The 13,315-nt window shown below is 39.6% G+C and overlaps 1 protein-coding gene across 1 annotated transcript in view; it reads left to right on the top strand.

Moving 5' to 3' along the window:
• Positions 1–13,239, top strand: part of bicdl1 (BICD family like cargo adaptor 1) — a 35,586-nt gene extending 22,347 nt beyond the window's left edge. The window contains 7 exon segments of the mRNA XM_079689404.1: positions 1–174; positions 2,303–2,443; positions 3,044–3,174; positions 4,165–4,285; positions 5,001–5,042; positions 5,044–5,070; positions 7,972–13,239. The exon segment at positions 1–174 is cut by the window's left edge and continues 45 nt beyond it. Coding sequence (XP_079545530.1) covers positions 1–174; positions 2,303–2,443; positions 3,044–3,174; positions 4,165–4,285; positions 5,001–5,042; positions 5,044–5,070; positions 7,972–8,139 — 804 coding nt within the window. The 3' untranslated portion in view covers positions 8,140–13,239.
• Positions 13,240–13,315: the final 76 nt, after the last annotated feature.

Below are 13,315 nucleotides of genomic sequence, written 5' to 3'. Positions count from 1 at the left end.
TGCTCTCACCTGCGGGGGAACGACCTCACCGACTCGGCGCTCTCCACCGACTCCTCCATGGACGAGTCCTCGGAGACGTCCTCAGCCAAAGACGTTCCCACGGGAAGTCTCCACACCGGACTGCTGGAGCTCCGGAGACTCACCCAGAACCTGCTGGACGGAAACGAGTCCACGGTAAGGAACAGAGAAACATGAAAATACTCCGAAACTGTCAAAAATAGGTGTATATCAGTATTTAGTGTCTCTACTTTAAAGAGTCCTCTCCTGCTGATGTTCAGGTGTATATCAGTATGTAGTGTCTCTACTTTAAAGAGTCCTCTGCTGCTGATGTTCAGGTGTATATCAGTATGTAGTGTCTCTTCTTTAAAGAGTCCTCTGCTGCTGATGTTCAGGTGTATATCAGTATGTAGTGTCTCTACTTTAAAGAGTCCTCTCCTGCTGATGTTCAGGTGTATATCAGTATGTAGTGTCTCTACTTTAAAGAGTCCTCTCCTGCTGATGTTCAGGTGTATATCAGTATGTAGTGTCTCTACTTTAAAGAGTCCTCTCATGCTGATGTTCAGGTGTATATCAGTGTGTAGTGTCTCTACTTTAAAGAGTCCTCTCCTGCTGATGTTCAGGTGTATATCAGTATGTAGTGTCTCTACTTTAAAGAGTCCTCTCCTGCTGATGTTCAGGTGTATATCAGTATGTAGTGTCTCTACTTTAAAGAGTCCTCTCCTGCTGATGTTCAGGTGTATATCAGTATGTAGTTTCTCTACTTTAAAGAGTCCTCTGCTGCTGATGTTCAGGTGTATATCAGTATGTAGTGTCTCTACTTTAAAGAGTCCTCTCCTGCTGATGTTCAGGTGTATATCAGTATGTAGTGTCTCTACTTTAAAGAGTCCTCTCCTGCTGATGTTCAGGTGTATATCAGTATGTAGTTTCTCTACTTTAAAGAGTCCTCTGCTGCTGATGTTCAGGTGTATATCAGTATGTAGTGTCTCTACTTTAAAGAGTCCTCTCCTGCTGATGTTCAGGTGTATATCAGTATGTAGTGTCTCTACTTTAAAGAGTCCTCTCCTGCTGATGTTCAGGTGTATATCAGTATGTAGTTTCTCTACTTTAAAGAGTCCTCTGCTGCTGATGTTCAGGTGTATATCAGTATGTAGTGTCTCTACTTTAAAGAGTCCTCTCCTGCTGATGTTCAGGTGTATATCAGTATGTAGTGTCTCTACTTTAAAGAGTCCTCTCCTGCTGATGTTCAGGTGTATATCAGTATGTAGTGTCTCTACTTTAAAGAGTCCTCTCATGCTGATGTTCAGGTGTATATCAGTGTGTAGTGTCTCTACTTTAAAGAGTCCTCTCCTGCTGATGTTCAGGTGTATATCAGTATGTAGTGTCTCTTCTTTAAAGAGTCCTCTGCTGCTGATGTTCAGGTGTATATCAGTATGTAGTGTCTCTACTTTAAAGAGTCCTCTCCTGCTGATGTTCTGGTGTATATCAGTATGTAGTGTCTCTTCTTTAAAGAGTCCTCTCCTGCTGATGTTCAGGTGTATATCAGTATGTAGTGTCTCTACTTTAAAGAGTCCTCTCCTGCTGATATTCAGGTGTATATCAGTATGTAGTGTCTCTACTTTAAAGAGTCCTCTCCTGCTGATGTTCAGGTGTATATCAGTATGTAGTGTCTCTACTTTAAAGAGTCCTCTCCTGCTGATGTTCAGGTGTATATCAGTATGTAGTGTCTCTACTTTAAAGAGTCCTCTGCTGCTGATGTTCAGGTGTATATCAGTATGTAGTATCTCTACTTTAAAGAGTCCTCTGCTGCTGATGTTCAGGTGTATATCAGTATGTAGTATCTCTACTTTAAAGAGTCCTCTGCTGCTGATGTTCAGCTGTATATCAGTATGTAGTGTCTCTACTTTAAAGAGTCCTCTCCTGCTGATGTTCAGGTGTATATCAGTACGTAGTGTCTCTACTTTAAAGAGTCCTCTCCTGCTGATGTTCAGGTGTATATCAGTATGTAGTGTCTCTACTTTAAAGAGTCCTCTGCTGCTGATGTTCAGCTGTATATCAGTACGTAGTGTCTCTACTTTAAAGAGTCCTCTCCTGCTGATGTTCAGGTGTATATCAGTATGTAGTATCTCTACTTTAAAGAGTCCTCTGCTGCTGATGTTCAGCTGTATATCAGTATGTAGTGTCTCTACTTTAAAGAGTCCTCTCCTGCTGATGTTCAGGTGTAATTTTTCTGTCATACTCTGTATAGCACTGAAAGGTGCTATATAAATGTGTGTGTGTGTGTTTGTGTGTGTGTTGGGTGCAGGGGTCGCGGCGCAGCGACGAGGAAGCAGTGGAGGAGGTGAGGAGGCTAGGTGAGGAGCTGAGGGAGGTGAGAGATCTGTACGAGGAGGAACAACACAAAACACACAGCAACCAGGAGGAGGTGCTGCAGCTGAACAACCAGGTATCTGCTGAGCAATAACATGCAAATATCTGTCAAATAATCAGAGGTGGTAGTACATGTTTCTGGTATCAGTACTTTACTCCGCTACTTATTTTTCTGATGACTTTTTACTTTGACTTCTTACATGTTGAACATAAATACCTGTACTTTCTACTTCTCACATGTTGAACACAAATACCTGTACTTTCTACTTCTCACATTTTCCAAACAGGCTGGTTCCTTTAGTCTGAATGTGTGTTTGGTGGCGGGATCATTATTTTTTAGTATCATTGCGTGCCTATTGATTTGAACACGATCCGTGTATCCATCATTTCCTGGTTGCAAGAAGAAGGCGGAAAGTTTATTTTCACAGTGAGAATCAGAATATCAAAAAGAAAATCCAGAGATTTGATTCCAGGGGATCTTATTTCCCACAGTTAAATCAATTTTTATCTTTTTATATAATGTCCATTTCTGGATTGTCTTTTTGATATCCTTACTCTCACTGTTAAAATAAATCTACCAATACAATTATAGTCTGTTAATTTCTTTGTAAGTGGGTGAAATCAGCAAGGGATCAAATACTTATTTCCTCCACTGTATTCCCCGTGCGTCCTGCAGGTTTCGCTGCTCTCCGTAGAGATGCTTTCTTTACGAGAAGACAACGATCGGATCAGGACGATGTCTGAAGTCCGAGAGCCGAGCGAACAGCTGCAGACGGCCATCAGAGACCGGGACGACGCCATCGCCAAGTACATGCTTTTTGACTTGCAAAATAACTAACACTCAAATAAATAAACTTAATCAAAAATAATGTTTAACAGATAATTCCATTCAACACAACTGTGTTTATAGTATTTATAGTTTGGTAATTGTTCTAACATTGTAGCTAAAAAGTTTAATTTAAAAACGCTGGTTGCTAACAAGTGTTTAAATGAGACGACTAACAGTCGTCACGCCCAACTTAGCGGTGGCGACGTGAAGTCATGTGACCGTGCTGTATTTCCTTCATAGCCCAGCATTAGCCGCCTTTAGCTTAGCGGTGGCGACGTGAAGTCATGTGACCGTGCTGTAGTTCCTTTATAGCCCAGCATTAGCCACCTTTAGCTTAGCGGTGGTGACGTGAAGTCATGTGACCGTGCTGTAGTTCCTTTATAGCCCAACATTAGCCACCTTTAGCTTAGCGTTGGTGACGTGAAGTCATGTGACCGTGCTGTAGTTCCTTCATAGCCCAACATTAGCCACCTTTAGCTTAGCGGCGGCGACGTGAAGTCATGTGACCGTGCTGTAGTTCCTTTATAGCCCAACATTAGCCACCTTTAGCTTAGCGGTGGTGAAGTGAAGTCATGTGACCGTGTTGTAGTTCCTTCATAGCCCAACATTAGCCACCTTTAGCTTAGCGGTGGCGACGTGAAGTCATGTGACCGTGCTGTAGTTCCTTTATAGCCCAGCATTAGCCGCCTTTAGCTTAGCGGTGGTGACGTGAAGTCATGTGACCGTGCTGTAGTTCCTTTATAGCCCAACATTAGCCGCCTTTAGCTTAGCGGTGGCGACGTGAAGTCATGTGACCGTGCTGTAGTTCCTTCATAGCCCAACATTAGCCACCTTTAGCTTAGCGGTGGTGACGTTAAGTCATGTGACCGTGCTGTAGTTCCTTTGTAGCCTCACGTTAGCTTTTTACTTCAAAAATCATAAAGTGGTGTCAATATGTGGAGATTTATATGTTTTTGTGTGTGTTGCAGGAAGAAGGCGGTGGAGATGGAGCTGGCGAAGTGTAGGATTGACATCATGTCTCTGAATAGTCAGCTGCTGGACGCCATCCAGCAGAAACTCAACCTGTCTCAGCAGCTGGAGGCCTGGCAGGTGGGTAGCAGCTCACACACCTCTTCACTGAAGCTAATCACGTTAGCATTAGCTTCCCTCATGCTGCCCTATTCACCATCAGTGACCTTTTCCTTTAGTCGTTTCCTTTTCTACAAGTAGGATATTATGCTGTAGTCATTGGATTAACTTTAAGTAAACAAAAATTGGTTTGCAAACGTAAATAGTAAAAAACTAAGTATGCTCGTCCTTGATGTTTGTCCCTATGTAGGACAGTGTGTGTGTGTGTGTGTGTGTGTGTGTGTGTGTGTGTGTGTGTGTGTGTGTGTGTGTGTGTGTGTGTGTGTGTGTGTGTGTGTGTGTGTGTGTGTGTCAGGAGTGTCCTTTTCCTTTCGTCATTTCGGCCTTCTACAAGCAGGATATCTTAGTTATTGGATTCAAGTAAAAATTATTTTTAAAACCAAAGTTAAATTTAGGATTTCAATGCTCATTCTTGATGTGTGTCCCTATATGTACAGTAGGACAGTGTGTGTGTGTGTGTGTGTGTGTGTGTGTGTGTGTGTGTGTGTGTGTGTGTGTGTGTGTGTGTGTGTGTGTGTGTGTGTGTGTGTGTGTGTGTGTGTGTGTGTGTGTGTGTGTGTGTGTGTGTGTGTTCCCCCCCTCCTCTGTAACTAGCAGCTCTCTCCTCTCTCTGCCCCCCCCACAGTTTGCCTCCTCAGGGCTCTTTACTGTTTGGCTCTTGTGGTTTCTGATCTAGTGGCCTTTTCTCAGCTTCCGTACCACCCCCACCCCCCCCTGTGGTACCTACCCCCCCTCCTGCCTTAGAGGTGAGGCCTCTCGCCGTATCACCCCCCCATTAAACCTACTATAAACCATTCCGAGCCATTCCACCCCACAGTGACCTGACGCTCATCCGGCTTCTCTCTGTGGGATATTACAGGAATATTCACAGCACTAAATCTCCATCTATAGATAAATTACTCTCCCTGTGTTACCTGTTTTTTTGAAGATATGTACAAAACATATATTATAAAAAAGACACGTTTTATAATATGTTTTAAATAATGTAACAATTTTACTTTATTTTTCCAAAAAAAGTCAACAGTTAAAAAAATACTATATTTCTCAAAGATTATTTACTTTTCCAAAAATATGAAATTCTTTAAAAAAAAAAAACTTATTTAATGTTTTCAGACTTTCCAAAAACTTCATTGTCAGAAAATGACCCCACCCCCCTTTAAAAAATAATTAGAACATTTAAAAAAAAAAAAAAACATTCTCTTCAAAAACTACCTAAATTCTCAAATTTACATTATTTCAGAAATCATCAGAAAACCCTGACCTCTAAAATGGTCATATTCTTTAAAAACGTTTTTTTTTTAAAAACGTTCTTTCTCATGTCTCCTCAGTAACGTAGAACCGAAACAAGTAGAAAAGTCTTGAAGTCAATGCAAGTCAATCATTCGAGGTAACACAGGATGAGTTATTAATAAACAAATGGTCTTTTTGTGGGTGAAGTATTCCTTTAGACTATCACAGAGCAACATCAACCTCCCCTCTCTCTCTCTCTCTCTTTCCACCTGCCTCTCTCCCTCTCTCTCTCATACACCTGTATCCTCCATCCGTTTACCTGTAACCAATAACATCTCATATACTTAATATATAACACCCCTTTGAGCTGCTTAGTTTGATTAATACTACAGTTTAACATTTACGAATGATAAGTGTGTTTTCCTATGACTGTTTAGTCTCCCATCACTCATGTCTTGTCAGAGCCCCCTGGTGGCTAAAACTCAAATTAATATATGTTTTTTAAATTGCATTTATTGACAAGTTACACAGGGTGCCCAAATATTTTTAACATTTAATTCCAGGACCCTTTATCTCCAATTACCTTGAATACATGTTAACCATTCTCCAAGATAGCTGTCATTTACAGACGTGAGATCAGTATTTTTCCACATAATTTTAACTAGGGATGTCCCGATCACCTTTTTTTGCTCCCGATCCGAATCCGATCATTTGATTTTGACAATTTGCCGATACCGATTTTTCCCGATCCGATCTTTATGCAATGCATTAAGAGAAAAAAAAGAAAAAAACATTCAAGTTGTCCCTTAAGGTTATTTTTTTATTTAAATTGGATATTCTATCCAACATGGATATAGCTTCTTTCTTTCACAGCAGCATTGGATCAGTTCAGTTGTGCAGCATTGGATCAAAACAAAATAAAGCTTATCAGTACTCGTTAGCTTACTGCTACAATTAGACACTGCGCCCACTCTGTTGCCAGATTTGAGAGAAATAAGCAACCAGGTCTATGAAAACAAGACCCAAAGAAGCATGATACATGATGTTGTGTAATTTGAAACCAAAACTAAGGCCTCAGGATGACTTTAAGACTTGAACATGGTCAATTTTTTTTTCTAACATTGAATACAAAAAAATACAAAAAAATACAAAAAAATCCCGATCCCCGATTTTTTTCTCCCGATTCCGATCTTTTGAAAATCACGTGATCGGCTCCGATCCCCGATCACGTGAACGGATCGGGACATCTCTAATTTTAACCACTGGATCAATATTGGTGATTGGTGTTAGATTATCTGTTATTGACTAAGCTTGTTTGTTTCATTTTAAAGACAAAATGTTAAAATGTGGGGCTTATTAGAAAGCCTTAGGGACACTAAACCACACTATTCTAAACCAGGTAACAGGGTCTCTGCGCCCTCAAACCAAAATGCAGATTTTCCCCCGTAAAATGTTAAAGTGATGCCAGAAAACTATATTTGTGTTCGTCAAAAACTGTATAATTACTCCAGAAATATGAAAATGGTGTCAGACCACTTTCTTTTTACGGGTTTTACACTATCCACTTTTTAATTTCAGCTTATTATATAATTTTAATTTACACTGAACGCACCCTGTACACTGAAATTCAAGCTCCCAAAACAAAGAGATTTTTTATGATTTTCTGCTTTTCACAGATTCATAAGGACTTCCTGCAGATTTTCAACAATCCTTATTAATCTCATTGTTCAAATAAAAAATTAAACGCAATAACTCATGCGGGATCTTTCTGGAGGCAGGTGGAACAAAAAACTATATTATTTAAAGTTTAATGAAAGTAAAAAGGACAACGTTTAATTCCTTTTTTCTCACAAAATATCTAAATTAAAAAACTTTTTACACTTTTTTTCTTAATGTCTATTTTTCCCATGCAAAGTTATATATAAATATATAGTATTATGTATATCTAAACATGTTCCAATAGGGGCGTATAGTATTTAAGTATTCTGGTGTTTGAAAGTGAAAGAGAACTGGATGTCTTTGCATCATTTGAGGTCTGAAACCTCTGCATTTCTTTTGCTTTTTCTGTGAATGTATTCTCTCATCAACAGTTTTAATCTGGAATTTGTTGGAAACATGTTCAGTACTTTACAGACCACATTTATTTTTCAATTTACCGGAGGCGCTATTAAAACTAAAGCACTTTCAATTTTTATCTCCTCAAATTCACGAACCTGCAAGAATATCAATTGGAAGCATGCACGTAAAATATAAAAACAAAAACAGATATTAAAAACAAAAACAAAGGCGTGAAATGTGATTCTAGTGTCTCTGAAACAGGTATCTTGATCAATGCCCCCCCCCCTTCATTCCCTCCTCTCCGTGGGCCATTTTCTCCTTCCTCTTCCATCTTACTCACTGTTTTGTCCCGTCTCCAGGACGATATGCACCGAGTGATCGACCAGCAGCTGATGGACAAGTATCAGGACGAGTGGCGCCCCCCCCCCTCGGTGTCGGGGCCCCCCCCCGGCGCCTCGTCATCAAGGCGCGCCCATCGCTTCTCCGACCGTGACAGGAGACTTTTCTCTTTTTTCAAAAAGAGCTGAGGGGGAGGACATAAAAGACGACGACGAGAGGCAGGAAGTGACATCACAGGGGGTAAAAACAGCCAGAGACAAGCAGCGGCACACTGAGGTTTTATAGGGGGGGAAAAAAGGGGGTCATTTTGCACTTTATCTGTGTCATTAACATAGAGAGGTGCAGGTTTGAAGTCAGACCCTGAAGGCACCATCTCCCTGGTCCAATGGGATTTCTCCATGTGATTTTGGATTGTTTCAGATAATAATCTCAACGTTTATGATACTAACACGTTAACTTCAGCAGGATAATCTCCACACATTAACACCCCTTTATGATATATGAAGTAAAAAGCTAACGTAAGGCTATAAAGGAACTACAGCACGGTCACATGACTTCACGTCACCACCGCTAAGCTAAAGGTGGCTAATATTGGGCTATAAAGGAACTACAGCACGGTCACATGACTTCATGTCACCACCGCTAAGTTAAAGGAAGCTAATGTTGGGCTAGAAAGGAACTACAGCACGGTCACATGACTTCACGTCACCACCGCTAAGCTAAAGGAGGCTAATGTTGGGCTAAAAAGGAACTACAGCACGGTCACATGACTTCACGTCACCACCGCTAAGCTAAAGGTGGCTAATGTTGGGCTAAAAAGGAACTACAGCACGGTCACATGACTTCATGTCACCACCGCTAAGCTAAAGGCGGCTAATGTTGGGCGTGTTGACGTTTAGTCGTCTCGTTTAGACTCTTGTTAGCAACCAACGTGTTTAAATCTATCAGTGGGGTATTTACTGATGTGTTTCATGTCGTGGAATCAAACCACCAAAGTCCTTATTTCATCCTAACAACCAAAATCACATTCAGAACACCATTGACTCTCAGAGGAGGAACCAGGGAGTGTTAAAATGCTGACTCATTCCCGGGTTTGAGGACTCATTCCTGCACTGAGATAGATGTGAGGACGGCACTTCCCCAGAGGTTTGGCTGCAGCCCCTCTTTTAGAACGATATAAAGATTTACCTCCAGGAGAAGAAGGTTTCCTCTTAGTGCCTCGAACATCTCTACTGCCAACTCTGCAGAGGGAACAGGAAGTACCAGGGTTTCTGTCGGGGGGGGGGGTCTCTCAGGTTTATTCACGTGTTCAGGAGATGTGCACGACATGAGGATGTATCAGGACCTTAGAGGGACTAATATATATATATATATATATATGGCAGTGCAGGAGCGTTTTACTGCAACAAGACGCCAGTCAGGAGAGACGATTGGCATCTGTTAAAAAATGACTGTTTTCAGCCTCTCAAATACAGATTACCTGCTTTGCTCTGCTTTATATCATAAAAAAGGGACTATCTTCAGATATTTCACTAAAAAACAAGATAATTAAAGACCTTGGGGTTTGAGAAACTATTTTAAAATAAGATTTGCAATATACATCCTCGTTGGGCAATTCAGGAATCTAATAATAAATGGATTTAAATAGAAAAGTTTCTGCAGATTCAATGGATAACGAAAACAGTCTTTAGATGCCCTTAACGTCCAATCAAAGAGACCCTCTGAAATGCATCTAGAAATTGCACTTTAAAAAGGTTGGGGACTCTGAATAGATATATTAAATATTTTTATAATATATAATATAATACGGGAAATGTACAGGTAATGATTCCCCAGTTTACCTCAGCTCTCCGGAGCACTTTCACCATTTGTTCTCGCTGTGTACCGGTCTTTATCTCCACTGCTTGTCCTCTGGTGAACTCATTGTAATCTCAGCGTCTAATCGCAGACGGACAAAACTCTGGAAATGTGACTCTTAAGTCCTCCCGTTTGTCCCCAAAGGTAATAACACCAATCAAAATGGTTCAGTTGTATATTTGACACTGAAGTAAAAGCAGAATGAAGTTTAAGTAGAGCGACAGGATCTTTAAAATTGAGTTTGAAAGCATGGTTTTTGTTTGTTTCTGAACCTCATGCTCGTCTCCAACATGTGAATAACCCTCAGTGATGTTAGAGATATCGTTCTGTGTTCAGGTGGCATCATCTCTCTACGTTTCAAATATTTATTTTTCAAAGTAAAAGACTCTGTTGTCCTCACGATGTCAATCATCTTCCTAGTTGACCAAATTTTCAAAATGTTTACATCAGCGTGAGAAGGAGGAAGATCTGATTGAAGGCGACATGTTGAATATCCCATAATTAGTAGAAGGGACGTGCACAAATCAATAATTAAATTACACTCTAACTGAGCGGCTCCTCTGAACAAATACATAAATAACTGTTTTATTTGTGGCCAATGTTTCACGCATGAGTATTAAGAGAAACTGAATTTTACAACATCAAGAAAGCTCAACATTTTAGGATTTTAAAGCTTCTCTTTAACATTTTGAGCACCAGGCTCTTCCTCAGACTTCTGACAAATACAGAGTCATCATCTTAATTACCCATAATGCATTTAGAGAAAAAGCAACATGACATACTTCACCAATTTAGCGTAGTCAATCAGATACAGGTGGTAACTTTGCATAAATGAGAAGCCCATAAATGCTCAAATCAGACCTAATAAATTCATTTTAACAAGAAAAACCAGAGATGGCCAAAGTACACACATCCTTTACTCAAGTAGAAGTACAGATACTCGTGTTTAAAAATACTCTGGTGAAAGTAGAAGTACTGACTAAACTTCTTTACTCAAGTCAAAGTAAAGAGGCTTTGAAATGTACTTCAGTAAAAAGTACCCATAACTAGCAGCTGTTTTAAAGAGTACCTGACCTCCCTTTATATTAATAGAACAATAATGTCATTGTTAGCTAATGAATGTTTCCATGCTGAACAACGGCAACATGACAACGTTTCCATTGGTCCCTCTTCTTTAGAGAAGACCAGGAAATGATGGATACACGGATCGTGTTCAAATCAATAGGCACGCAATGACTCTAAATAATAATGATCACGCCTCCAAACACACATTCAGACTAAAGGAACCAGCCTGTTTGGAAAATGAGAGAAGTAGAAAGTACAGGTATTTGAGTTCAACATGTAAGAAGTAGAAAGTAAAAAGTTGTCAGAAAAGTAAGTAGTGGAGTAAAGTACTGATACCAGAAGAATGTACTTGAGTACAGTAACGAAGTATTTGTACTCCACTACTTCCCACCTCTGTAAACAACCTTCTTCTGATTCTGGATTTGTGGTCAGTTAAATCACTATATTTTACAGGTACAGCTTCCTGGGTACCACCTTAGAATAGAATAAAATAATCTTCTGTGCACGTCCCAGATGTAAAGCTGGACTTCCTCTGCAGCTCCACGTCTGTTTCGTTTCGACTCCGACAGAAAAAGGTCTACCTCCATTCTCATCGATCAACTCTTCACTGCACTTTGAGTTCAAGCTGCCGGGCTTCCGTGTTAGGCGGTGTGTGTGTGAGTCCATCTGTGTGTGTGTGTGTGTGTGTGTGTGTGTGTGTGTGTGTGTGTGTGTGTGTGTGTGTGTGTGTGTGTGTGTGTGTGTGTGTGTGTGTGTGTGTGTGTGTGTGTGTGTGTGTGTGTGTGTGTGTGTGTGTGTGTGTGTGTGTGTGTGTGTGTGTGTTGAAAGCAGCTGTGCAAACCTATGCAGATGTCTTCTCCTCCTCTCAGCTGGTTGTTGGGAACCCAAAGAATGATTTTTTATAATAAAAAGTTGAATAGGTTTGGATGAAATTGTTATATTTATAATAAAAAATCGCTTACCTTTTGAATGAAAATCTTTTTTTAGAGAGAAATATACCCGTTTGTTGTTATTTCTAGGCTGTTTTTTTATTATCACTCTTACGTCTTCTGGTCTGTTTGGTGTGAGTCGAGCTGCGGATCCAAATTCTGCATTTAAATACCGAGAAGAAACCAAAAGAAATCTCAATTTTAAATCCGAGTGAGACACAAAAATGCACCTTTTCTTCACAGTTATTTTGACCACTTCCTAAAAAGTCATCCTTTAAAAGCAGTTTCTAAATTGTACGTCTTTCTTAACTACATGAGAACATCATTACCACTAATGTCTGCCATTTAAATAATAATAAAAAAGGGAATAAAGGGAGAATTTTCTTCTCTGACTCCATCAGAAAGGGCATCAAGGAAGCGCTAAATAATAATTAATGAACGTAAGTCTGAAGCTAAACATGATGATTGTTTAATGAGGGATCAATGAGCTAACAACACATGCTAACATCTGTAAACGTGAATGTTTATCCGATTTATTGAACATTTATTGCAAACAAGGAATTTCCCGTGGTGTTTGCATTCAATAATTATATTAAAAATGTAAAATAAAGGAATTAAAGTCAAGAAATATCATAAAAAAATTCTATAAATTCTATAAAAACAAACCATTACAATAACAATGTGCAATATAACTTTGAAAAGGAGGGAAATATCGTTTTTTGCAGTTGGAAAAATATCAATTAAGATCATTAAGGGGTTTTAAAAGAAATATAGACAGAAGATTATTTCAGGTAACCAGGTCTGGATTAACCAGGACATTTTTGTAAAAGCCAATTTATCTAAAACCATAGAAGACCAATCCTAAACAGAAACAAAAAGACGAATATTTAAATATTTTTGAATATCTCTGCAGCCGTTCATGCAGCAAAAACCTGAAGAAACATCCATGCATATTTATAATTTAAAAACTGTGTATAAAGGGTGTCTTATTAGAAAGTTATTCCACTACTTCTGAAGCTTTTCTCCTCCCATTAATCCCCATTTTTGATTTCCTTTATTTCGGCTATTTGATGTAAAACTTGGATTAAACAGCCGCCTCTCTGCCGCCACAAGACTCTCATGTGTCTCATTTTTATTAGAAAAACTCATTTTGAACATCCCTTTCTGTGCGCATTTATTACTGTTTCTATTATTGCAGACACTGCAGACTTTACTGAACTTTTTTTTTAATTGAAAGCATTTTTAAATCGCTGTTTGTTTGTGGAAACATCCTGAAATGTTGTTTACTTCGTGCGTCTGTTGGGCTCGTTGTGTGAGAGTTTCCATTCACAGACTAACAGCACTGTTTCTGTTTCTCAATGCTTCAACTCTTCTAGGTATTTCTCTTGCCATTTTCTTAGCATTTTGGGGATTCTTTTGTACAAATAAATACTTTACAATCTTCTCGTCTCGCCTGACTCGGCCTTGATTACAGATGTTTGTCTTCTGTGAAAGAAAAACTGCTTTCTGCTGA

This window comes from Notothenia rossii (genome assembly GCF_949606895.1).
Source record: "Notothenia rossii genome assembly, chromosome: 6".
NCBI lineage: Eukaryota > Metazoa > Chordata > Actinopteri > Perciformes > Nototheniidae > Notothenia > Notothenia rossii.
This window is presented reverse-complemented; position numbering and strand designations above follow the sequence as displayed.